The sequence below is a fragment of the Papaver somniferum genome, chromosome 11, assembly GCF_003573695.1.
Source record: "Papaver somniferum cultivar HN1 chromosome 11, ASM357369v1, whole genome shotgun sequence".
Lineage (NCBI taxonomy): Eukaryota > Viridiplantae > Streptophyta > Magnoliopsida > Ranunculales > Papaveraceae > Papaver > Papaver somniferum.
In genome coordinates, this window is record NC_039368.1 from 14,088,814 (window position 1) to 14,114,110 (window position 25,297).

At 37.2% G+C, this 25,297-nt stretch overlaps 1 protein-coding gene and 1 non-coding gene across 2 annotated transcripts; one reads left to right on the forward strand and one right to left on the reverse strand.

Annotated features, from left to right (window-relative positions):
- The first annotated feature begins 1,739 nt into the window (after positions 1-1,739).
- Positions 1,740-2,540, forward strand: LOC113324153 (omega-hydroxypalmitate O-feruloyl transferase-like). The gene is made up of 3 exons (XM_026572480.1): positions 1,740-1,950; positions 2,038-2,195; positions 2,316-2,540. The coding sequence occupies exons 1-3, from the start codon at positions 1,740-1,742 to the stop codon at positions 2,538-2,540; spliced, it is 594 nt and encodes a 197-aa protein (XP_026428265.1).
- Positions 2,541-10,630: 8,090 nt separating this feature from the next.
- TRNAD-GUC lies at positions 10,631-10,702 on the reverse strand. The gene has a single exon. It is a non-coding gene; the product is annotated as a tRNA-Asp (tRNA).
- Between the last annotated feature and the right edge of the window lie 14,595 nt (positions 10,703-25,297).

Genomic DNA, 25,297 nt, shown 5'->3' on the forward strand with positions numbered 1-25,297 from the left:
AACCGACCGAATTTGATGTGTGAATTTTTAGTTTAACAACAATATTCACTGGACTCCTGGTTTAATGTTTCAAAATGACTTGCACATTAATATTTCAATGAACGGTAACTGAAAGATCACAAAATTATAAATACTGATTCAAGAACACAAAATGCTTACTTACCCGACACTGTATACTAAATATTCCAACTAACAATCTCTTGGAAAATTACCCAAGCTGTTAAAATGTGAAGAGTCAACAATACCTTGGAAGAATGTAGAGTATAAAAAAGATACATAAGGTTATAACACAAGCAATTCCTATCAAATCTTCTCAACTCAACCTCACCTTGAGGATGTCGTACAATACCTGGTACGAAGTTTTGTTCTCTGATTTTGGCATCCAACAGTTCCATCTGAACTTATGATCTTGGCAAAAAGAACTTGACGCTAGAAAATATAACACACTTAGCATATTAAACTGACAAAAAAAATTAAAGGCGCACAAAGGATTCCCGATTACATCCAAGTGGATTTTATTTAACCTAATCGGTTTTATGTTACCGTAGAGTTGAACCATGTTAAAACATTCGCAGGCAAGTGCTCACTTGGTAGAACACAAGCCAATTTAATAAGCTCATAAATGGGTACTTTTGGATGGGACCACGATGTAATCTTTATTAATGGTCCCGTGTCACTTTTGGCTATGTAAGTAGCGTTAATTTGTGGCTATGTAAATATAATGCAATTATCATTGAGCATCTCCAACAAAAAATAACCCGATACAGAGATGATACACCTCTTGCTGTAGCTACACCGTAAAAAGGATATCACACGACTGGAACGATGAGTTTGAACAAGATGATGTATCTATGCGCATGGATACTTAGATGTGGAGCATGCCGAAGTAGATGGCTTGCTGCAGGCTATGGGATGGGCAGAGAGGCTAGCTTTACAACAAACTTGCATTGTTAGATGCGCAGAATATAGCAGCAGTAACTAATGGAGCTCTTCATAGAGTCAAATCGGAGACCCAAAGTCTTATTCCAGATATTATAGATTTATTTCACAAATTTCCATCATGGTATTGCAAGTTTATTAATAGGGAGCTTAATAAACCAGCTGATTTATTCAGTATGGTGGGTCCGGCGGGCCCTGCTGGAGGATAATAAGGGGGTCACTTATGGTGGAGCCATTAAAAATAATTGCGAGGAGTAGTTTGGGCGTTGTTTTTTTGCGCGGTTCAATTAGACTTTTTGATCATAATTGAATTAGTGTCTCCAGTGTCGGGAAGTGTATGAAACAATAACAACAACCGAAATTTATAAGATCAAAGGCAATCAAGATGGTTTCTTTACTAAAATTTCGACTATATACGTGGTATGCAGAGTAATGAAGTTTAGCCTTTCGTCAAATAAAAAAAAATAAAGGTTCCAAACACAGTAATGCCAGATTGCCAGTGAATCATCATTAACTGAATTTTATATAAGCTATGTCTTTTTAAATCGTTGCTTATGCGACTGAAAGGAATATGATTTGCCGTCTATTAGTTGCATTAGCTCAGGTCAACTGATGAATGGATTCATGCTCATCCTCCCGTCTTACAGTTGCACAACAAGGCACTGTATTACACCAAGTCATTATACCTAAATGCTGTTAATTAAAATTAATGTGTCTATATATACTCTGTTTTCTGCATTAATATCATCATCATCACTTCAACTAAGGAGATTGTAAACAAAATTATCATTGTTGTTAAAATGGTGGAAGTAAGGAATAAAACAACTTTCAACGGTGGATTGATCGTCAGTATTAAAGGAGAAATAATGGTTCCTCCATCAGAGGAGACACCCAAGGATTTGCATTTCTTGTCTAACTTAGACATGGTAGTGATTATGATGGAAACCCTTTGGTGTTTTAACGAAACAATTGATGTTGGCGGATTGGATGCAGTTGAAGTCATGAAAGATGGTTTAGCAAAAGTACTGGTTCACTAGTATCCTTTTGCCGGGCGCATCATAATGAATGAAAATGGAAAGTATATGGTCAATTGCACAGGTGAAGGTGCTCTTTTTGTTGAGGCAGAGGCCAACCTTATGTTGGACGAAATTGGTGACTTCACGAAACCTGATCCTGTTACTTATGGGGAACTTGTTTATCGCCTTCTTGATCCAAAAAACATACTACAAAATCCTCTACTTGTGGCTCAGGCTCAGGTAGTTAAGTTTACAACATGTTGTTCTTATGTTAGATTTTTTTTTTCCTCTTTGATTTTATATGAATGATGGTGTATTTTTGTTCTTAATTTTTTACTGTATTCTCATGCGTGTTTGAAGGTGACCAAATTCAAGTGTGGTGGGTTCGTTCTTGGAATGAGTTGGAACCACTTTGTCGCCGATGGAATCAGTATGACGGAGTTTATGAAGTCATGGGGTGAAGTTACACGAGGATTGTCGTTATCAAACCCACCGTTCCTGGATCGAACTGTACTCAAAGCACACCTATGGTACCAACGGTATGGGTATTGTTCATACCCCATGGGAAGGATAACAAAGGCATAAATTTGGTTCTGGGTTTTCCTTCTTCCTCTTCAATGAAAATCTCCGAAGAACTAATTGAACTCGAAGTTGAGACGTCTAGGAAAGTCGAGAAACCTCTAGCTCGATTATAAATTATTTTATGCAAGCTTTGGTGTGATTGTATGTGTATAGGTTGGAGGAGAATTGAAAACCTCAATACTGGCGCCCGTGCTTGAAACTTTGTTTTTCTATTCCTTGCTAATAACTAGTGTTTGGCCCGTGCATCGCACGAGCTCTGATCGTTTGCATGTTGTAAATCATTTGTTCTATTGGGTCTTTAAGTGCACCAAGGTTTTTCTTTTATTTCGATGAAAGGGTGAAATTTCATTAACTATAAAATATAATACATTAAGTTTACGATTTGTTAAAGCATGCGGGTATCCAACTTAAAATCAATTGGCAATGAGTGGAACGACGCTTCCATATTATATTTAAGTTAATTATGTGGGAGGAGGGATCCCCTCACACTTTTATTATCACGCTATCTCACATGTTGGACGTCATTTTTGCGCATAAAAATCAAACCGCACTGGATTGGTAGCTAATATCTTGAGGATATGTTCCTCTTACCAAGTTCTACATGCCTATTAAAAATGAGCGTCTTCCGAGATGTATAACACCACCATCTACTACTTTGAAAATGAGTCGTTGAAAATCAACGAATTTCTGGCCGTCGAGATTAAGACCGGTAGATGGTGAGGTTTTATATTTCGGAACTAGCGATGTGGGACTATTGTCTTTTGACACGCCCCCTTACATGTAAGTCCAGTCATTCGGCCTAACAGGTGCACCTACATACGTGTGGTCACGGATGTGCAGGTGACATTCGGTCATGATACACCCTACATATAGGTCATATCACCATACTACGTATGTGTGGTCATGGGTGTGCAGGTGACATTCGGTCACGGTACACCCAACGTACAGATACAGTCTCGCTCTAATACCATGTTAAAGTGTACGGATATCCAACTCAAACCAATTGCAATGAGTGCAGCGTGCTTTCTATATTATGTTTAAGTTAATTATGAGGAATCTAGCAATGTTGGACTCACACAATTTTATCCAATACATTAGAAATGATACTTAATTGTAGAACTCTTTGTAGTAGATGAACTGACATGTGTTAAAAGTTCTTTAACCTTACTTCTTTAGCTATGTAGTCAACAAATTACTTATGTCTTTTGCATAAATACTTAACCTTAGCTTGGGGCACTTTTTCCAGTATCATGGAAGCTTTTTGCAAGGTGTTTTCCGAAGTTGAGTTTCGTTTCTTACCTTGTTAATTTTATCTACCAAAGCTTTGCAATCTGTTACTATAGATACACTTGACAAGATGCTTCTGCTTAACCCCGTGATTTCCTTTATCAAAGATTTTGTCTCTGCATGAAAAGCCGACGATGCCCATTCTGACCCTGCTGAGACATACATGAAAGTCTCTTGATCCACTGAGTAAAAGATAATGCGCATCCCATGGAATAATCTTCTTTCTTAAAGGCAACATAAGTTCTTTCTTAAATGATAATCTTGAATCACGATTTAGATTAAGAACAATAAATTGTTCTTAACCGAAATTCATCAAGTATGAATAAATTTTCATTAAGCTTAGTCATATACATTTCGAGAACTAATTACCAAGATAAATTTGACTCGAAATTCTTGTTATGATTTCAATAGTCTAATTAGTCATGCGATAACGTCTCATAGATAGAAAGATTAATATAACTTGAGAAATAGGTGGTTTAGTCTTCACTTACCTTTTGTTGAAGAAGTTCTCCAAAAGCTTCGGTTGATCTTCGCCTTCAAACGGTAGAATGCAGTGATGTCCAATTCTCAATTACACATTTATCATAATCCGGGACTTGACTAATTGTAGACTAGAAATCAAGATATAGTTTGATCAACTAAATTTGACAACAAGCTTGATATAACAACACTTGTGAGTTCGACCGAGCAATGCTCTAACAGACTGCTTCAAACTTCTAAAACAAACTTGTCAAGATCTAAATAAACTTTAAAGAGAATTCTTTTGGGACAAGTGTCTAGAAAATCCTAAAGGTTACTACCTAAAATCCTGGACATATGTGTGTAAGCCCAAGGATCTGGGAGGTTTGGGATTCATGAACATGGAGCACTTCAATAGTTCCATGATCACTAAAATTGGTTGGAGATTGGAAAGAGACAAAGACTCACCATGGTATAAACTCATGGATGCAAAATACCTCTTGGATATGGAAAGGTATTGTAGAAGGCATTAACAATATACAGGAACATAGTTCTTGGAAAAATTGGTAATGGAAAGAAGATCAAAATATGGAAGCATATTTGGATTCATATCATTCCCTCTCCATTTCCTAGACCTACAAATTGTCCTTCTGAGATCATTAGGGTTGATCTTATCCTATTACCATCTTGTGAATGGAATCTACTCTAATCAATTACTTGGTTCAACACTGTCACTGTTGAATCCATTCACAAGATTATTAATTCCTCATTCCTGGGAAGAGGATACTATTCTGTGGAATAAACTGACTCTGGGAACTTCACAATCAAATCATGAAAAAGCGGGAGTCTAACAACACCACTCAATATTTCTCTTAGCAATCTGTATGGACAAACTCGAATATACTTTTAAGAGAATCAACAAGACTCAATTAATTAAAAGTACATCAACGAGTTTATATCTCTCTCTCTTGATTTGATTTCCCCAAACAGAAACTGTGAGTACTAATCAAATACAAGTAATAACTTGGATGGTACCAAAGACCAATATCCAAGGATCAATCAATGACAATCAACAACCAAAGGTTGGATTACTCTAATTGATGATCTCCCGCACAGCCTGTATTATTTCAATTATAAAGATAAAATAATATAATGCGGAAACTGAAATAACACAGACACCAGAAATTTTGTTAACGAGGAAATCGCAAATGCATAAAAACCCCGGGACCTAGTCCAGATTGAACACACACTGTATTAATCCTCTACAGACACTAGCCTACTCCAAGCTAACTTCGGACTGGACTGTAATTGAACCCCAATCAGTCTCCCACTGATCCAAGGTACAGTTGTACTCCCTACGCCTCTGATCCCAGCAGGATACTGCACACTTGAGTCCTTTAGCTGATCTCACCCACAACTAAGAGTTGCTACGACCCAAAATCGCAGGCTTTGACAATAAACAAATCTGTCTCACACAGACAAGTCTATCAAAGGATCAATCTGTCTCCCACAGAAAAACCCTAAATTTTTGTTCTGTCTTTTGATAATAATCAAGGTGAACAGGAACCAATTGATAATCCAGTCTTATATTTCCGAAGAACAGCCTAGATAAATCAATCACCCCACAACAATCTTAATCGTATGGTAGTGAAACAAGATGTTGCGGAATCAAAAACAACTAGACGAAGATGTTTGTGACTACTTTTTGTATCTTACCTATCGGAGATATTAATATCAAGCCAATCAATCTGATTTTACTCGTACGATAGAAAATGCAAGATCAGATCACACAACTACGATAAAAGTAGTATCGGTATGGCTTCACAATCCCAATGAAGTCTTTAAGTCGTTAAACTGGTTTTAGAAGAAGAAAACCAAAGGTTAAAGGAGAAACGACTCTAGCACGCAAACTAGTATTACACGTGAAGTGTGGGGATTAGTTTTGCACAATACTAGATGTCCCCTTATATAGTCTTTCAAATCAGGGTTTCTCCTTGGTCACAAAGCAAACAATATCCACAGTTAGATGAAAACCTGATTTAGATTCAAGCTAATATTTCTCAACCGTTGGATCGAAAACTTAGCTTGTTATACACAAATGAAATGCACGCTTCTAGGTTTGTTAACCGTACACAAAGGTATACAGTTTTTGGTTCAACAATAGTTAACCAAAAGGTTAGCCATATGAGCATTTCATACCAACCATATTCTTCTCCACCATAACTAGTTCAAATGAATTCAAATGAACTAGTTAGAGAGTTGTTCAGTTGCAAGGAAATCTTATGTACTACACAAGACACAATTGAAGCAAAGATGATTTGATTCACTTGAATCGGTTCATGAACTTTTATAGCCACGGTTTGCAAACTGCATTCCTTAGTCTTTATAAGTTTAAGTTCATAAATCATCTTCAGATAGATAACCTTCTTAAGTTCGCACACTAGGTTCGCGGACTTAAGCAACCGGGAAGAGTTTACAAAATCCAGCAGAAAATCTCTGCAAAGACTTTCCGCCGGTTCGCGGACTGGTACTCACGTAACAAGTTTGTCAACTCCAGTATAATTTCTCAGGATGAGAAGGTCGACAGTTCGCGGACTTGGCAACAATCCATTCTTTCGGTTTCTCTTGATCAAAAAAGTTCGCAAACTTTGGTTCAAGGGATAGGACTTATGCACATATGTGTTTCCAAAACAATACTTATGTCCATCATTCGTTATGTAATCTAAACTCTCATTCCAACCATTGAAACATTCTTCGAGGACGTTATATAATTGTTACACCATTTCTCGTCAAAGCAATTTTCAAAGTGATTGAAACATATCATGACTTTCGTCACTAGGTAAAGATAAACATGGTCGAAGAGAAACGCTTACCAACACATATTTCGAGATATATATAGGCGAGGTATACTCGGCTCGAAATACCAAATGTGTATAATCTAAGTCTATATATAACATACGACTTTTTGTCTCAAGATGTAGGAGATAGAGTAGATAGACTATTGAGTGACAGATAAGTTCAAGTCTTCACATACCTTTTTGTCTAGAAGTTCCACCGGTTCCTTGAGTAGTTCTTCTTCTTGTATGATGAATCTCCATGAAGTCCTTGAGCTCAACTACACTTTCTATCCTAGTCCGAGACTTAGCTATAGCAGACTAGAAATCAAGACTTATAGTTTTGATCACTAATATTGACAAACATGCTTGAGATAATAATGCATGCGAGTTCGACCGAGAAATTCTATAACAATCTCCCCCTTTGTCAATTTTAGTGGTAAAACTATCAATACATATGGAATACAAAATAGATAAAGAAACTTTAGTAGCTCCTATTCCACATATCTACTTTTCAACATTCCTCGAAATCTTCGTCACTTACAAGTACTCCAATGATCCCAAAGGTTGTAAGTTTAGCATCACCGTTGTTGAAGATCCGTAGCTATAACAATGAGAAAGCATTATTCTCGATCATTGTTATACAGTGTCATAATATTATTACACAGTGTCAAAGTCCAATTGTATCACAACTTCAACAATAATACTATGGTGATATGTATCACTCCCCCTTAGTCAATACTCCATCTCACATGGAAACCACTCCCCCTTACACAATGATCCGAAAACCATATATATTTGTAGTGTGAACTACATATTAATTCTCCCCTTTTTTGTCAATAAAATTGGAAAAGGTACAAGAACGGGATCATAATGAAATTTCTGTAAGAGACATTTCATGACTAAAAGAAAATACATACCATCTAATTTAGATGCAATCATATAGCCAAAGCTAATAATATTCATCAAGGAGTTTAAAGATACAAGATCACCCCTTTAAAATTCCACAGCCGTGCACCCCTCAAGATATGACCGTTAAGCACAAGTTCAAAAGAACTCTCCCCCATTAGATGTCATTCCCAAGGGAACAACAAGAGCGACCTTAATTTCAAAAGAAAATAAGGATTTTGATTGGACACCAAAAACCATGAGAATGATTTTCTATATCCAAACACGCAATCAAATTAATCACAAGTAAACTCATGATGAATTTAATCGGAATACGCAATCAAATTAAACACAAAAGTGATCATCTTAATTGATTATGCTCGACATAAGAGAACTTACGGAGCATACGACTAACATAACCATTAGAAAATGAATAGGATAGCCGTTCATATACTCAACATAAGAGAAATCTTACGGAGTATGAAAATACTCAACTAGATTAATTACAAGAGAACCCATAATTATTCTAATTGGAATACACAACCAAACTAATTACAAAAGTAATCAATTTAATTGTCATTTGTTTTGCTCGACATAAAAATACTTATGGAGCAATAACTAAATAACCAAACAAGATGATTAATTTAGTTCAAGAATGCTCAACGTAAAGTACCTTACGGAACAACCAACACAGGTAATCAAAAATTAATCAACTTGGTTGTATCGTGCTCAACATAAGACACATTACGGAGCCTCACAATATTACATAAAATATGTGAAGATCAATACTGTGGAATACACAAGGATTCATTCTATCTTCCATCACTATTTGCATACAATATTTAATAGACATAATCCTTGAACACAAAAGATTTTAACCTATCTTCCATCAAAGAATTGACAATATAGGCTTAACTTTTATGTACCGATATTTAATTGACGATATTTAATTGACAATAACTCGATTCATCCTTAAAACAATACATGAATACCGATCATGAATGACTTTATTTTTGACAAAATATGGGACAACATAGTTCATGGATGATAGACACATTTTTGTGTCCGATTTGTCTCGATTCTATATATTGTTAGGGCTCATTTTTGTACTTATTATGGTGTTTTATTTATTTGTAGGTATTTTTGGCTAATAAACATTTTTGGAAAAAATTGGCTCGAAAAGTTGACGGAAAGCACCCGAAGGACACTTGTTATTCGGACCCCCAGCTTGGATAAGGGGCAACCCCAGGACACCCCTTAAGGAAGCTGCTAAAGGCACCCCTACTCTGGATAGGGGGCGCCCTTTCTTCTTCACGCTTTCAAATCCAGAAAATTGGCAGGAAATATTTGGCAGTTTTGGAAATCGTGATTTGGAGGAGTTTGAGGTCGATTAAACCTCTGATTTTCATAGGATAGACTCCTTATGGGTCTAGGAATCTGATATGGGTGTTTAAATCGATTAGACTGGGCTCAATCGACGGATTTTTATCACAACAGAAATATATGGAAATTCACGTGTGTGACCTGTTTTAGGGAATTTTAGAGAGATTAAAGTGCTGTAAACCTTCCCAAAGATTTCTATCTATCTAAGGAAGAGTTTAGAATAAAAAGAAAAGCTCAGAAACGCGTAGAAATTCTAAAACAAGAAATTGCTGCAACTTTGCCGTGAAGAGAAGGAAAGAGATTTTGGAAGATTTGGGAGAGATTTAATCGGTATTTTTGATACAAATAGATGTCTTGGGTCATATAAAAGCGGTGTCGAGAGTTTGGGGACCTAAGGAGAGCCAGAGAAGAAGAAATCAGAGCTTTACCAAACTATGTTTCTGCTGCTGCTGCTGCTGCTGAAGAGGAAGAACGCGAAGAACATTGACGCACGGGAAACAGTCGCAGGACAATGTCGTTGTTTAACAGCTGAAGAACATTAAGCTGTGCAGGACAGTCGTATTCTCGTGTCTTAAATTTCTGATCCTGTAACAGTTGATTAGTAACGTATATCTTCAGTATTGCAACACCAAATGTAACAATGACTTCTGTAACATCTACACACCGTTGCAGATCTGCTGTTTTATATATTCTCTTCAATAAAACCACCTTTTGAGTCATGATTTATTATTTTGAACCTGTTTTTGATATGAGGAGATAAACCCCATTACTGAGGCGATAGAGGAAGCTATTTTTCCAACAAAAAGCGGTACAATCTATTTAATTTAATTTATTGCAATTATTATTATGATTATTTGCCTTGCATTATTATTGAATATGATTTTTATTTGAGTGATTGTGATCTATTTTGATGGAGTATGCTTAGTTTATAGACTCTTGATGCTTCATGCTTGGTATTTACAATTATTGCTTTTGAAAATCTACTTGTTGCAATAGTAAGAATCAAATTGAACAAGAAAATTGCATGAATATAAATATTGGATTAAATCACTTTGAACTTGGAAAATAGTGGAATCTTAGCCTCAGTGTTCTTTTAATATTGATATCAACTTTGATTGAGTTTGCTATATTTTTTAATGAGTTTTCTATTTTAATATTAGAATTTAAGTCTAATTAATATCCTTCACAAGTCTGAGAATCGAACCACTTTTACCACTATCTACAAATCACATCAATTTTTGGCGCCGCTGCCGGGGATCGAACCCAGGTCACCCGCATGACAGGCGGGAATACTTACCACTATACTACAACGACCATTGTTGAGTCTCTATGCACTGGTGGTTTTGAAAACCAAACTGTTGATACGACAATGAAATTTTTTAATGAAATCGCCGAAAAAACCCAGCAATGGGAAAATAGTAGGGCACCCCAGAAAACAATTCTTTTAAGTAGAGGAAACGTTAATAGGGTAGAAGGAGGCTATGAATCAGATGCCAAAATTGCTGCTATAACAAAAAGGTTAGAAGCCTTAGGAGTGGGCCAGACTTAGGGCTGAACATGGTGTCGGTTAACCGTTGGAAACCGACCGAACCAGACCAATAAGCAAGAAACCGAACCAAACCATTTAGATTTGGATTGGTTTGGTAAAAAAAGTTGAAAAACCGACATTACTGGTTTGGTTTTGGTTTGACTTGAAAACCGGACCAAAAACCATGGGGGAACCGATTAATTTTTAAACTTAGTTTCTACCGTCGAATTTAAAAGTATTAGATTCTACCCATTGATTTAGAGGATAAATAGAAACCCTAAATCTAATATTTCATTATGATACTCTCCCTCTTTCTCTTTCTCCTTCTCTCAGCCGCCTCCCTTCTCCACCCCCAACTACAGCTGCTGATACTCGACTTTTTTCTTTCCGTCTTCCTTCTTTTTTATTTGTCAATAACTAAATTAAGATATATTATATATCTTCTTTTGATCTCTAGAATTAGAGTAAGCTTTAACTATTCTTGATTTTTTTTTTGTCTGTATATTTGTGTAAACCAATACTATCCGAAACTACGATTTTTTTATCTGTAAATTTGTGTATTTTTTTTTTGGTTTGACATAATGATTGATTAACCAAAAACCACTGGGACAAACCGAAACCAATTGAAACCATTTGGAAACCGAACCAATGGTTAATGGATTGGTTTGGTTTAGATTTTTAGAAACCAATAGTATTGGTTTCGGTTTTGGTTTGGCTAGAAACCGAACCAAAACCGACCATGAACAGCCCTAGCCAGACTAGTGGTAGAGTGGAGCCTTTTTGGGAAGGACAGAATATTGAAGAGCAGGCCAATGTTCTTTATAATAACACTAGATTTGATAACCGTCAAAAGATTGACCCATATTCAGAAACCTATAATCCTGGTTGGAGAAACCATCCGAACCTTTCGTGGTCTAAGGGCCAAAGTCAAGGTCAGTTTAGTAATTCTAATGCTCCCCCAGGTTTTGGCTATACTAAGAATCCTTCAGGACTAGCTCAGTTTCAGAATCAGTCAGATAAGAAAATCCTAAGTTTAGAGGAATCTCTCGCCTTGTTAACTCAGCAAACTGCAAAATTCCAGTTATCCGTAGAACAGAGTCTACAAGCTAGTAACAGGATAGGACAAGAAAATAGCCAGGCTATTTCCGAGTTAAAAACCCAAGTTGGTCTGATAAGTGATTCTTTGAGAGAAAAAGGTAAGTTTCCTAGTCAAACACAACCCAACCCTAAAGGAGTTCATGAATTAGGTGCAAAACCGTCAAATCAATTGAATGTTGTTAGAACCCTTAAAAGTGGTAGAGTTGTAGACAATAAGGTAACCATGCCCGATAGTGAACATACTGTAGTTCACCCCTCAGGATCTCACCTCTCAGGACCAGTAGCTGAAGAGAATGATAAAAGTTTCTGATGATGTGAATTCGGTTCCTGAAAGGTCTGATTTTAGGCCTAGAGCCCCATTTCCTCGGCTATTAGTACCAACAAAGAAGGAATCGAACTTTAATGACATAGTGGAGGTTTTTAAGCAAGTTACCATAAACCTTACCTTATTAGATGAAATTAGGAAAATTCCTGCTTATGCCAAGTTCCTTAAGGATATGTGTAAAGAAAGCGAAAACTTAGCCTCCATAAGAAAGCCTTTTTAGCTAGTCACATAAGTTCAATCATTCAGAACACCACAACTCCAAAGTACAAAGACCCAGGTTCTCCTACCATTGCTTGCACAATAGGTAACTTCCGGGTAGAAAAAGCTTTACTTGACTTAGGAGCCAGTGTGAACTTACTGCCATTCCATGTATACTTACAGCTAGGACTTGGTGAAATGAAACCTACTCAGATGACACTGCAGTTAGCTAATAGGTCTGTTAAAATCCCTCGAGGTGTTATCGAGGATGTTCTTATTGAGGTCGACAAGTTTATTTATCCAGTGGATTTCGTGGTCCTAGATACCCAACCTGTCCCTGACCCAGAGAACCAGATACCTGTGATTTTAGGTCGCCCATTTTTAGCTACGTCTAATGCGATAATTAACTGTCGAAATAGTGTGATGAGTTTATCTTTTGGTAATATGACTATGGAGATGAACATTTTTAATGTCAGTAAGCAATCTCATGAGCTAGATGACACATGTGTTGAGGAGGTGAACATGATAGAAGCCTTAGTTCAGGAGTCATTACCAAACATCTTGTCTGAAGACCCATTAGAAAGTTGTCTATCCCATTTTGGTTTAGATTTTGATGACGATAGCACTATTAAACAGGTGAATGCTCTATTAGATTCTACCCCTGTGCTAGACACTGATAGATGGAAAGCTAGGTTCGAACCATTACCAGTTTCTAAGACTACCCTAATTCCTTCTTTAGAAGAGCCCCCAAAGTTGGACCTTAAACCACTATCCGATACTCTAAAGTATGTGTTTTTAGGCCCATCTGAGACTTTACCTGTGATTGTAGCTTCCGATTTGGATAGTGATCAGGAAAGTAGGCTAGTAAATGTACTTCAAGACAATAAGGAAGCTTTAAGGTGGACTATAGCAGACATTAAGGGTATAAGTCCTACTGTGTGTATGCATCAGATTCATTTAGAGGAAGACTCCAAACCTTCTAGGGAGATGCAACGTCGACTGAACCCTAACATGAAAGAGGTAGTTCGAAAAGAGTTGATTAAGTTGTTAGATGCGGGTATTATTTACCCAATTTCAGACAATAAGTGGGTCAGCCCTGTTCAGGTTGTCCCCAAGAAATCAGGTATCACTGTAGTCCAGAATGATAATAATGAATTAATCCCAACCCGAGTGACCACGGGATGGCGTGTGTGTATTGACTATAGGAAATTGAACAAGGTCACAAGGAAGGATCACTTTCCCCTTCCTTTTATCGACCAAATGCTAGAGCGATTAGCTGGACATAGTCACTATTGCTTCTTAGATGGCTACTCCGGTTATAATCAGATCGTTATTTCCCTAGAAGACCAAGAGAAAACCACTTTTACCTGTCCCTTTGGTACCTTTGCGTATAAACGCATGCCTTTCGGGCTATGTAATGCCCCTGCAACTTTTCAACGTTGTATGATGTGCATATTTTCTGATATGGTAGAATGGTTCTTAAAGGTCTTTATGGATGATTTTTCAGTGTTTGGTTCATCTTTCGATGAGTGCTTGCATCATTTAACATTAGTGTTGACTAGGTGTAAGGAAAAAAAATTAGTGCTTAATTGGGAAAAATGCCATTTCATGGTTAAATCAGGAATTGTGTTAGGGCACATCGTCTCTTCAAAGGGTATAGAGGTAGACAAAGCCAAAGTTGACCTTATTAAGACTTTACAGATCCCGAAAACCGTAAAAGATATTAGGTCATTCCTAGGGCATGCAGGTTTTTACCGTCGATTCCTTAAGGATTTTAGCTTGATTTCTAGACCTCTTTGCAATTTGCTTGCAAAAGATGTTAAGTTTGTCTTTGATGATGCTTGTTTAGAGGCTTTTGAGAAGCTTAAAACTTTACTCACTACTGCCCCGATAGTCCAGGCACCTAACTGGAACCTACCCTTTGAGATTATGTGTGATTCTTCAGATTATGCTATAGGCGTCGTTTTACGACAACGAGAAAAAAAATTACTTCATGTGATTTATTATGCTAGCAAAACTCTGAATGATTCCCAAATGAACTACACAACTACCGTGAAGGAAATTTTAGCCATCGTGTTTGCCTTGGATAAGTTTAGGTCCTACCTATTAGGTTCTAAGATCATAATCTATACAGATCATGCTGCTTTGAAATACCTTTTATCTAAGAAGGATACCAAACCTAGATTGATTAGATGGATCCTATTGTTACATGAATTTTCCCCATACATTAGAGACAAAAAGGGTGCAGAAAATGTAGTAGCAGACCACTTGTCTAGGCTAGTTGTTAGTTCCCCTAGTGATTCCCTTCCTATAAGGGATAACTTTCCTGATGAACAATTGTTCTTTGTTTCCCAATCACCTTGGTATGCAAATATAGTGAATTATATTGTTACTGGTCGAACCCCTCAACATTGGGGTAAGCAAGATCGTTTTAAGTTTTTAGCCGAGGTTAACCATTTATTTTGGGACGATCCTTATCTATTTAAGTATTGTCCGGACCAGATTATTAGGAGATGTGTATCTGAGAGTGACCGGTCTAGTATTATCTCCTTTTGTCATGAACATGCATGTGGGGGTCATTTTAGTGCTAAGAAGACTGCTGCTAAGATTTTGCAGTGTGGATTTTACTGGCCTTCGTTGTTTAAAGATTCCCATAGTCATTGTGTTTCTTGTGAGCGTTGCCAGAAGTTAGGAACCATTTCCCATAGAAATATGATTCCTTTGAACCTTATTTTAGTGATTGAGGTCTTTGATGTGTGGGGAATTGATTTTATGGATCCATTTCCTATTTCGTTTGGTTATCTTTACATACTTGTCGCTGTAGACTATGTGTCTAAGTGGGTTGAGGCGGTTCCGTGTAAAACGAATGATCACAGGGTCGTAGTCCAGTTTTTGAAAGAGAATATACTTACACGTTTTGGTACGCCACGAGCTATAATTAGTGATGGAGGTTCACACTTTTGTAATAGATCGTTTGCTCTTTTAATGAAACATTATGGTATTACCCATAAAGTAGCAACCCCATATCACCCTCAGACTAGTGGTCAGGTAGAGGTTTCCAATAGGGAAATTAAACGTATTCTAGAGAAAACAGTTAATCCAAATAGGAAAGACTGGTCGTCGAGGCTTACTGATGCCTTATGGACTTACCGTACTGCGTTTAAGACACCCATTGGAATGTCACCTTATCGTTTAGTGTTTGGCAAGGCATGTCACCTGCCTGTTGAGTTAGAGCATCGAGCCTATTGGGCTATTAAGAACTTAAATTTTTCACTTGACAAGGCAGGAGCTCAAAGAAAGCTCCATCTCAATGAGTTGGACGAGATTCGTAGAGATGCATACGATAGTGCTAAGGAGTATAAGAACAAAATGAAACTTGTGCATGATAGGTCATTTTCTCCAGGTAAAAAAGTTCATCTGTATGACACTCGTTTGCATCTATTTCCCGGGAAGTTGCACTCTCGGTGGACCGGTCCTTTTGTGGTTAGTACTGTTTTTCCTCATGGCGCTGTTGAGATTGAGACACCAGATGGTAGTAGTTTTTCGAAGGTTAACAGTCAGCAATTGAAGCCCTTTTTAGAGACTTTTCCTACAGGTGATGTTGAGGAGGTCCCTCTGGAGGACCCTGTTTACCTTGATTGACCATCGAGGCGATTTTGTATGTTGTATAATATTTTTGTAGGTTTTTGGTTACACTTCACCCAGGTACTATCTTTCCAACTTCTCTCTTTACTATTTCCTCATGTTACTTATATTTTTGGTACTGTTCTTTGATTAGAAACATTGAGGACAATGTTAGATTTAAGTTTGGGGGTGGGGTAGAACTTTTTGTTACCTTTTCGTTGCAATAAATAAACTCCAGAGCCTAGAAATTTATCCCTATTAAGGATGGCACTAACCAATCTAAGTGGATGGAAGCATTTTGGTTGTAGGAGTTGAGGAACCAATCTAACTAGATGGCAACATCTAAAGAGTCTATTCATAAAAGCACATAGCTCAGGTGTTAGAAATAACATGATAGTTTCACCATATCTCGTTGAGTCCTTTTCACTTCTGTTTTTATTTTGTTTTATTTTTAAACTATGTTTCTCTAAGTGATTAAGTGGGGCTCACGATTCAAGTTGTTACCAATGCTAGGGTGAATTAGAGTAATTGAGATATAAAAAAAAAAAAAAGAGACCAGACCATCAGACCAACTGGAATAAATTCAATAAAGTCGACCACTGGAACCCTTGTATATGCCAGTTGTGTTGACCTAGAGTTAGGATTATCGACCACTGGTACCCTTATATATGCCAGTGTATTGATATTATTCAGACCGATATCTCAGTCCATTAGGATAGGTTCATTTTGGCGGAGGCCTTCAGACAGATATGAGAAACACCGTTCACCTAGTAAACATCAAAACCATCTATGTTTTTCTCTATACCCATCTTCTTGATCTTTCCATATGATTAGTTTCGACTCCGGATATTGATGTCCATAGTGCAACTATCTGAGTAGAGCTCTGTCACTTATATATGAATTTTAGTATGCTTGAGTGCAAACTCGTGTACAACAATTGGAATTTCGCATCAGGGTACTTCCTCATGTAGTCAATAAGTATGCCAACCAAGGAGATTCTTTAGTGCCTTCCAAGGTTCTGTGTAGATAGCTAGGGTCTGGAGTATAAAGGTTTTGTGGGTATACCTCTGGTAAGCCCTCCGGAGACAACACTCCGCCACTAGGGACACCTAGGGGTTTAAAGGCTTATTGCATACGCTAAATGCAATCGACGATGCCTGCGACAGTGAGTTAGGATTTTATTTCTATTTTATTTTTGCTCGAGGACTAGCAAATAATAGGTTTGGGGGTATTTGATAGACACATTTTTGTGTCCGATTTGTCTCGATTCTATATATTGTTAGGGCTCATTTTTGTACTTATTATGGTGTTTTATTTATTTGTAGGTACTTTTGGCTAATAAACATTTTTGGAAAAAATTGGCTCGAAAAGTTGACGGAAAGCACCCGGAGGACACTTGCTATTCGGACCCCCGGCTTGGATAAGGGGCAACCCCAGGACACCCCTTAAGGCAGCTGCTAAAGGCACCCCTACTCTGGATAGGGGGCGCCCTTTCTTCTTCACGGTTTTAAATCCAGAATATTGGCGGGAAATATTTGGCAGTTTTGGCAATCGTGATTTGGAGGAGTTTGACGTCGATTAAACCTCTGATTTTCATAGGATAGACTCCTTATGGGTCTAGGAATCTGATATGGGTGTTTAAATCGATTAGACTGGGCTCAATCAACGGATTTTTATCACAACAGAAATATATGAAAAGTCACGTGTGTGACCTGTTTTAGGGAATTTTAGAGAGATTAAAGTGTTGTAAACCTTCCCAGAGATTTGTATCTATCTAAGGAAGAGTTTAGAATAAAAAGGAAAGCTCAGAAACGCGTAGAAATTCTAAAACAAAAAATTGCCGCAACTTTGCCGTAAAGAGAAGGAAAGAGATTTTGAAAGATTTGAGAGAGATTTAATCGGTATTTTTGATATAAATAAATGTCTTGGGTCATATAGAAGGGATGTCGAGAGTTTGGGGACCTAAGGAGATCCAGAGAAGAAGAAATCAGAGCTTTACCAAACTCTGTTTCTGCTGCTGCTGCTGAAGAGGATGAACGCGAAGAACATTGAAGCACGGGAAACAGTCGTAGAACAGTGTCGTTGTTTAACAGCTGAAGAACATTAAGCTGTGCAGGACAGTCGTATTCTAGGCTCTTAAATTTCTGATCTTGTAACAGTTGATTAGTAACGTATATCTTCAGTATTGCAACACCAACTATAACGGTGACTTCTGTAACATCTATACACCGTTGCAGATCTGCTGTTTTATATATTCTCTTCAATAAAACCACCTTTTGAGCCATGATTTATTATTTTGAACCTGTTTTTGATATGAGGAGCTAAACCCCATTGGTGAGGCGATAGAGGAAGCTATTTTTCCAACAAAAAGCGGTACAATATATTTAATTTAATTTATTACAATTATTATTATGATTATTTTCCTTGGACTATTATTGAATATGATTTTTATTTGAGTGATTGTAATCTATTTTGATGGAGTATGCTTAATTTATAGACTCTTGATGCTTCATGCTTGGTATTTACAATTATTGCTTTTGAAAATCTGCTTGTTGCAATAGTAAGAATCAAATTGAACAAGAAAATTGCATGAATATAAATATTGGATTAAATCACTTTGAATTTGGAAAATAGTGGAATCTTAGCCTCAGTGTTCTTTTAATATTGATATCAACTTTGATTGAGTTTTCTATAATTTTTAGTGAGTTTTCTATTTTAATATTAGAATTTAAGTCTAATTAATATCCTTCACAAGTCTAAGAATCGAACCACTTTTACCACTATCTACAAATCACATCAATGGACGTAAACACCAATATCCCATAACAAATTGCAATATAACAAATCATAAAGATTAAATACTGCAAACCATCATCCTCCAAATACTTTTAGAACACCAATAAACCTAAAAAAGAACAAGAAGATGAAAAATGATAGCTATGTGTAGTCACAATCATTGCTATTCAAGCACTAGTTATTCTTCCAACTAAACCAAAAAGAAGACACACTAGGCAACAATATCTTTGAGAAATTCCTTATCATTCCCGAACTCCTTGTCGTCAACAGCCATCGGAACATAAGGTTCGTGGAAGAAGGAGTCAATACCAACAAACCGTCTTGGCTGATGATGTCGAACCAGGGCCTTTTGAATTTCCAAAGATCTTAAAACGAAAGCTTTTATTTCACTAATCTCATTTCTTACTTCCTTCAACTCATCAAGAACATCGGAAAACTTGTGAGAGTTAGAAGGGACATCCCTCGGCTTTCTTGTATTCCTCCTCTTTATTTTCAAGGAAGGAGTTACTGGAGATTTCTTTTTTTCCTTGATTGATGGATTAACAATCATATTGACATCTTTTCCATCCAAATACATGATGCTTAGAGAACAGTTATAAACAACTGGTTTTTGTGAGTGGAATTCACAATCTCATCAAGCAGTCTTAAGATATAAAAGATATCAGAGAGGAAAAAGGAATGTAGGGTATGTAACCTTTAAACAGGTTCGTGGACGCCCAATTCTAAGCCCTATAAAGAGAATAATTGTCGATAATAACCCTTTACTTTATTTGATAGACAGGAAAAACAATCCTAAGAAAAAAAAACTTTTCCTAAAGCCTGAGCTGTACACAATCTTATCTCTTTTTGATCAGGGACATGAGACAAGATTTACCAAACAACAAAATTAATTTGTGATGTGGTGAACTTACAATTTTTCCACCATTTTCCTCTTGAGAGGAATCCTCAGACTTCTATCTATCAAAGCGATTTGACCATACCTTCTTCTCCAATGGTCTTATTTTGTCTTTGGAAACCAACTTCTTAGACGAAGATAAAATCCTACATACCTCAGCAGTCTTCTGAGAAAGTTTAAGCTTCCTTGCCAATCGATTTGATCTTCGTTGAAGTTTGTTGGTGTGCCTCACTTGATGTTTGTACTTGTAACATCTTTATAGTTCATGACCCTTTTGAGAACAAAACGAGCACGTGAAACTTGGATAGTATTCAGGCATCTGTGGTGTGAAAGCAGCCAGACACATAGTAGATCCTGAAACATTACAACCAGAGTTTCTAAAGGATGGGTCAATTGATTCTTCCATCTTGATCGGATTCTCTTCTTCACCTAAACCGTCAAGGTTGATATATGTATTGCTACAATTATCAAAATCAATGTTTTCATATAGAAGGCCAACACTTGATTTCCTATCTTCATCAGAATCATAGATCTCAGACATCTCATCAAGTGTTACAACAAGACCTTTGTTCCCAGTGTATTTTCTACGATTTGGGCACTTGTTTGCAAAATGACCAAAACCTTTACACTTAAAGCACTGTGGCATATCCTCGTCATCAGCCTCGTCAGCATCCCTGTTTTTAGGAGGAACGCGATTGTGAGGTTTATCTGACGACCTAGGTTTGTCTCTTGAAAACCGTTTACTTCTCTTCAATAGAAGATCCCTAAACTGTCTTGTGATCAAGGAGACTGATTTGTCAAGATCTTCATCCGAAAAATCACCCTCAGACTGATCATCCTCAGAGACATAAACACTTTTACTTTTATCAAGTAACTTAGTGTTCTTTTGTGCTTTAAAGGCAACATCCTTTCCGATTTTGGATGTATGCTCATGATCAAATATCTTTAGCTTTCAACCAATTTATTTCTGGAAAGATTATCATGGTTATTTCCCTCAACGATGGCATGCTTCTTAGACTCATATTTAGATGGCAGCGATCTGGGAATTTTCATCACAATGTCCTTTTCAGGAATAGTCTTACCCAATTCAAAAGATGCATTAACAATTTCATACACTCTGTGATTAAACTCATCAAATGTATCTTCATATGCTATACGAAGGTTCTCCAGTCAGAATTAAGGTTTTGAAGCCTAGCTTCCTTTTCACTGGAGTTTCCTTCAACTACAGTTTCTAAGATATCCCAAGCATCTTTAGACCTATTGCAATTTGACACATGGTTCTGAAGATTTGGGGTAATGGCATGTATGATGGCATTCAAACCGTCGGAATTTTGCTTTGCAGCAAGTATCTCGGCAGGATTATATTCACCAATATTCTTAGGAACGTTTACATCTCCAACTGCCACAACGGGAGCATCATAGCCATTAAAAACATATACCCATGATTGAAAACCACGCGCTTGAAGAAAAGCTCGCATAGAAATTTTCCACCATAAGTAATTAGAGCCATCGAAGACTGGTGGTACGTTAATAGAGATAGTACCTCTGTCCATAGAGTCAGATCGCTACAAACATAGACTTGTCAGGTCTTGAACGTGTTTGCCTGCTCTGATACCAATTGAAAAAGTGGGGGTCTAACAACACCACCCAATATTTCGCTTAGCAATCTGTATGGAAAAACTCGAATATACTTTTAATAGAATCAACAAGACTCAATCAATTAAAAGTGCATCAACGAGTTTATATCTCTCTCCCTTGATTTGATTTCCTCAAACAGAAACTACGAGTACTAATCAATACAAAGAATAACTTGGATGGTACCAAAGACCAATATCCAAGGATCAATCAATGACAATCAACAACCAAAGGTTGTATTACTCTAATTGATGATCTAACGCATAACCTGTATTATTTAAATTATAAAGATAAAACAATATAATGCAGAAACTGAAATAACACAAACACCAGAAATTTTGTTAACGAGGAAACCGCAAATGCATAAAAACCCCGGGACCTAGTCCATATTGAACACACACTATATTAAGCCGCTACAGACACTAGCTTACTCCAATCTAACTTCGGACTGGACTGTAGTTGAACCCAATCAGTCTCCCACTGATCCAAGGTACAGTTGTACTCCCTACGCCTCTGATCCCAGTAGGATACTGCGCACTTGATTCCTTTAGCTGATCTCACCCACAACTAAGAGTTGTTACGACCCAAAATCGCAGGCTTTGACAATAAAAAAATATGTCTCACACAGACAAGTCTATCAAAGGATCAATCTGTCTCCCACAGAAAAACTCTACAGTTTCTGTTCCGTCTTTTGATAATAATCAAGGTGAATAGGAACCAATTGATAATCCGGTCTTATATTCCTGAAGAACAGCCTAGATAAATCAATTACCTCACAACAATCTTAATCGTATGGTATCGAAACAAGATGTTGCGGAATCACAAACAATGAGACGAAGATGTTTGTGACTACTTTTTATATCTTGCCTATTGGAGATATTAATCTCAAGCCAATCAATCTGATTGTACTCGTACGATAGAAGATGCAAGATTAGATCACACAACTACGATAAAAGTAGTATCAGTATGGCTTCACAATCCCAATGAAGTCTTTAAGTCATTAACCTGGTTTTAGAAGAAGAAAACCAAAGGTTAAAGGAGAAACGACTCTAGCACGTAAACTAGTATCACACGTGAAGTGTGGGGATTAGTTTTGCACAATACTATATGTCCCCTTATATAGTCTTTCAAATCAGGGTTTCTCCTTGGTCACAAAGCAAAAAATATCCACCGTTAGATGAAAACCTGATTTAGGTTCAAGCTAATATTTCTCAACCGTTAGATCGAAAACTTAGCTTGTTATACACAAACGAAATGCACGCTTCTAGGTTTGTTAACCGTACACAAACGTGTACATTTGTTGGTTCAACAATAGTTAACCAAAAGGTTATCCATATGAGCATTTCATACCAACCATATTCTTCTTCACCATAACTAGTTCAAATGACTTCAAATGAACTAGTTAGAGAGTTGTTCAATTGCAAGGAAATATTATGTACTACACAAAACACAATTGAAGCAAAGATGATTTGATTCACTTGAATCAGTTCATGAACTTTTATAGCCACGGTTTGCAAACTGCATTCCTTAGTCTTTATAAGTTTAAGTTCAGAAATCTTCTTCAGATAGATAACCTTCTTAAGTTCGCACACTAGGTTCGCGGACTTAAGCAACCGGGCAGAGTTTACAAACTCCAGCAGAAAATCTCGGCAAAGAATTTTCGCCGGCTCGCGGACTGGTACTCACGTAACAAGTTTGTCAACTCCAGCATAATTTCTCAGGATGAGAAGGTCGACAGTTCGCGGACTTGGCAACAATCCATTCTTTCGGTTTCTCTTGATCAAAAAAGTTCGCAAACTTTGGTTCAAGGGATAGGACTTATGCACATATGTGTTTCCACAACAATACTTATGTCCATCATTGGTTATGTAATCTAAACTCTCATTCCAACCATTGAAACATTCTTAGAGGACGTTATATAGTTGTTACACCATTTCTCGACAAAGCAATTTTCAAAGTGATTGAAACATATCATGACTTTCATCACTAGGTAAAGATAAACATGGTCGAAGCGAAACGCTTACCAACACATATTTCGAGATATAGATAGGCGAGGTATACTCGGCTCAAAATACCAAATTTGTGTAATCTATGTCTATATATAACATACGACTTTTTTTCTCAAGAAGTATGAGATATGGTAGATGGACTTGAGTGACAGATAAGTTCAAGTCTTCACATACCTTTTTGTCGAGAAGTTCCACCGGTTCCTTGAGTAGTTCTTCTTCTTGTATGATGAATCTCCATGAAGTCCTTGATCTCAACTACACTTTCTATCCTAGTCCGAGACTTAGCTATAGTAGACAAACATGCTTGAGATAGCAAATTGACAAACATGCTTGAGATAGCAAAGCATGCGAGTTCGACCGAGCAATGCTCTAACAAATCACTTTACAGATGGATAATCTACAACAATAATGTCCAGACTAGCAACTGGAAGGCTTTGTGGAAAATGGACATTTCTCCAATGATCCAAATCTTTATTTAGAAATGTTCTCATGGAATTCTTCCTACTAATGCTAAAACTTCTAGCATTTTACATTATATTGATCATATATGCACGATATGCAATAATGGAGAGGAAACTATAACACATTTGCTTCTAAATTATCCTGCTGCTATGTCTGTCTGTTAATTAATGATGGGTCCATCCTGTGGAAAGTTTGACTGCAACAAAAACTTCATGGCTTGGGTAAACTCTTGGTTCATATATGCTACTGCTTGCTGGTACATCTGGAAAGCTAGGTGTGATTACACTTTCATATACATCAAGAGCCAAACGCCAATCATATGATTATCAATATACATTTGTGCAACTATAATAGGTTCAATTACTTACTGTTTGTGGGTGAAAACTGTTTCTGCTGGTTCTGGTTGTGACTACTCGTTTTCCCGTAGTCTACGTAATGTATACAACTCAGAGGATCCGATGCTAAGTAGTATCGATACCTCTGTTGAACTAATAATGCTAAGTAATAAAAGATATTCAAGATCACAATAATAACTAAGAACACAAATATAATGTAAAAGCTTTTAAGTTATCATGAGACACAAGAGATTACGTGGTTCGACATTTGTCTACGTTCACGGGGTAATGAGTGATTGTTTTGTATTAACTTATGGTGGTTACAAGAGATCTTAATTTCTTCCCAAAGTAATAGAGAGAACTCAAGTTGAAGTAAATATTTAAGTTCTAAACATTAAATAGGTATAAGCTTAAGACTAGATCTTCTCTCATAGATCTTGAATTCCTTTAGTTTGTTGGTGAGGCTTGGTATTTATAGCCCCTTCTGCTCCAGGTATCTCTTTGCTGCCTCTGGGTCCATCGTCTGCTGATATGCTTTTCGTACCAATGGTACCTTCGTCCACCGTGTACCTTCTCCAGTCGTATTCCGCCACCTCAGATGTCCCACGTTCCTTCGGGAACTACCCAACCTTAGTACAGGTTCTACCTTCGCTCACCGCCAGCTTCTGCCAATCGGGTTCTGCCACGCCTTCTCTCTCCACGTGCCTTGGTTCATGCGTGTAGATAAGAGATTTGTGCATTTAATGATGATTATATGCGTCATCTACCTCTGTCCCTTCGTTAGCTGCCACTTTGTAGACTAGGCTTTTACTCTTCTCATCTTAACCGTTTAGGCCTTCTTTCTTGGGATGAGATAAAGTAGATCTGCGGAGGTATCCTTTGCTATTCAGGATTCTCTGTCTAGCGAAGGCTGCACAATTGAATTTTTATGCGGCCACTAAGATCGTGACACGTGCTCCACAGAATATTGGTATTCACAGTTTGCCCCTTTTCTTTCATATTCT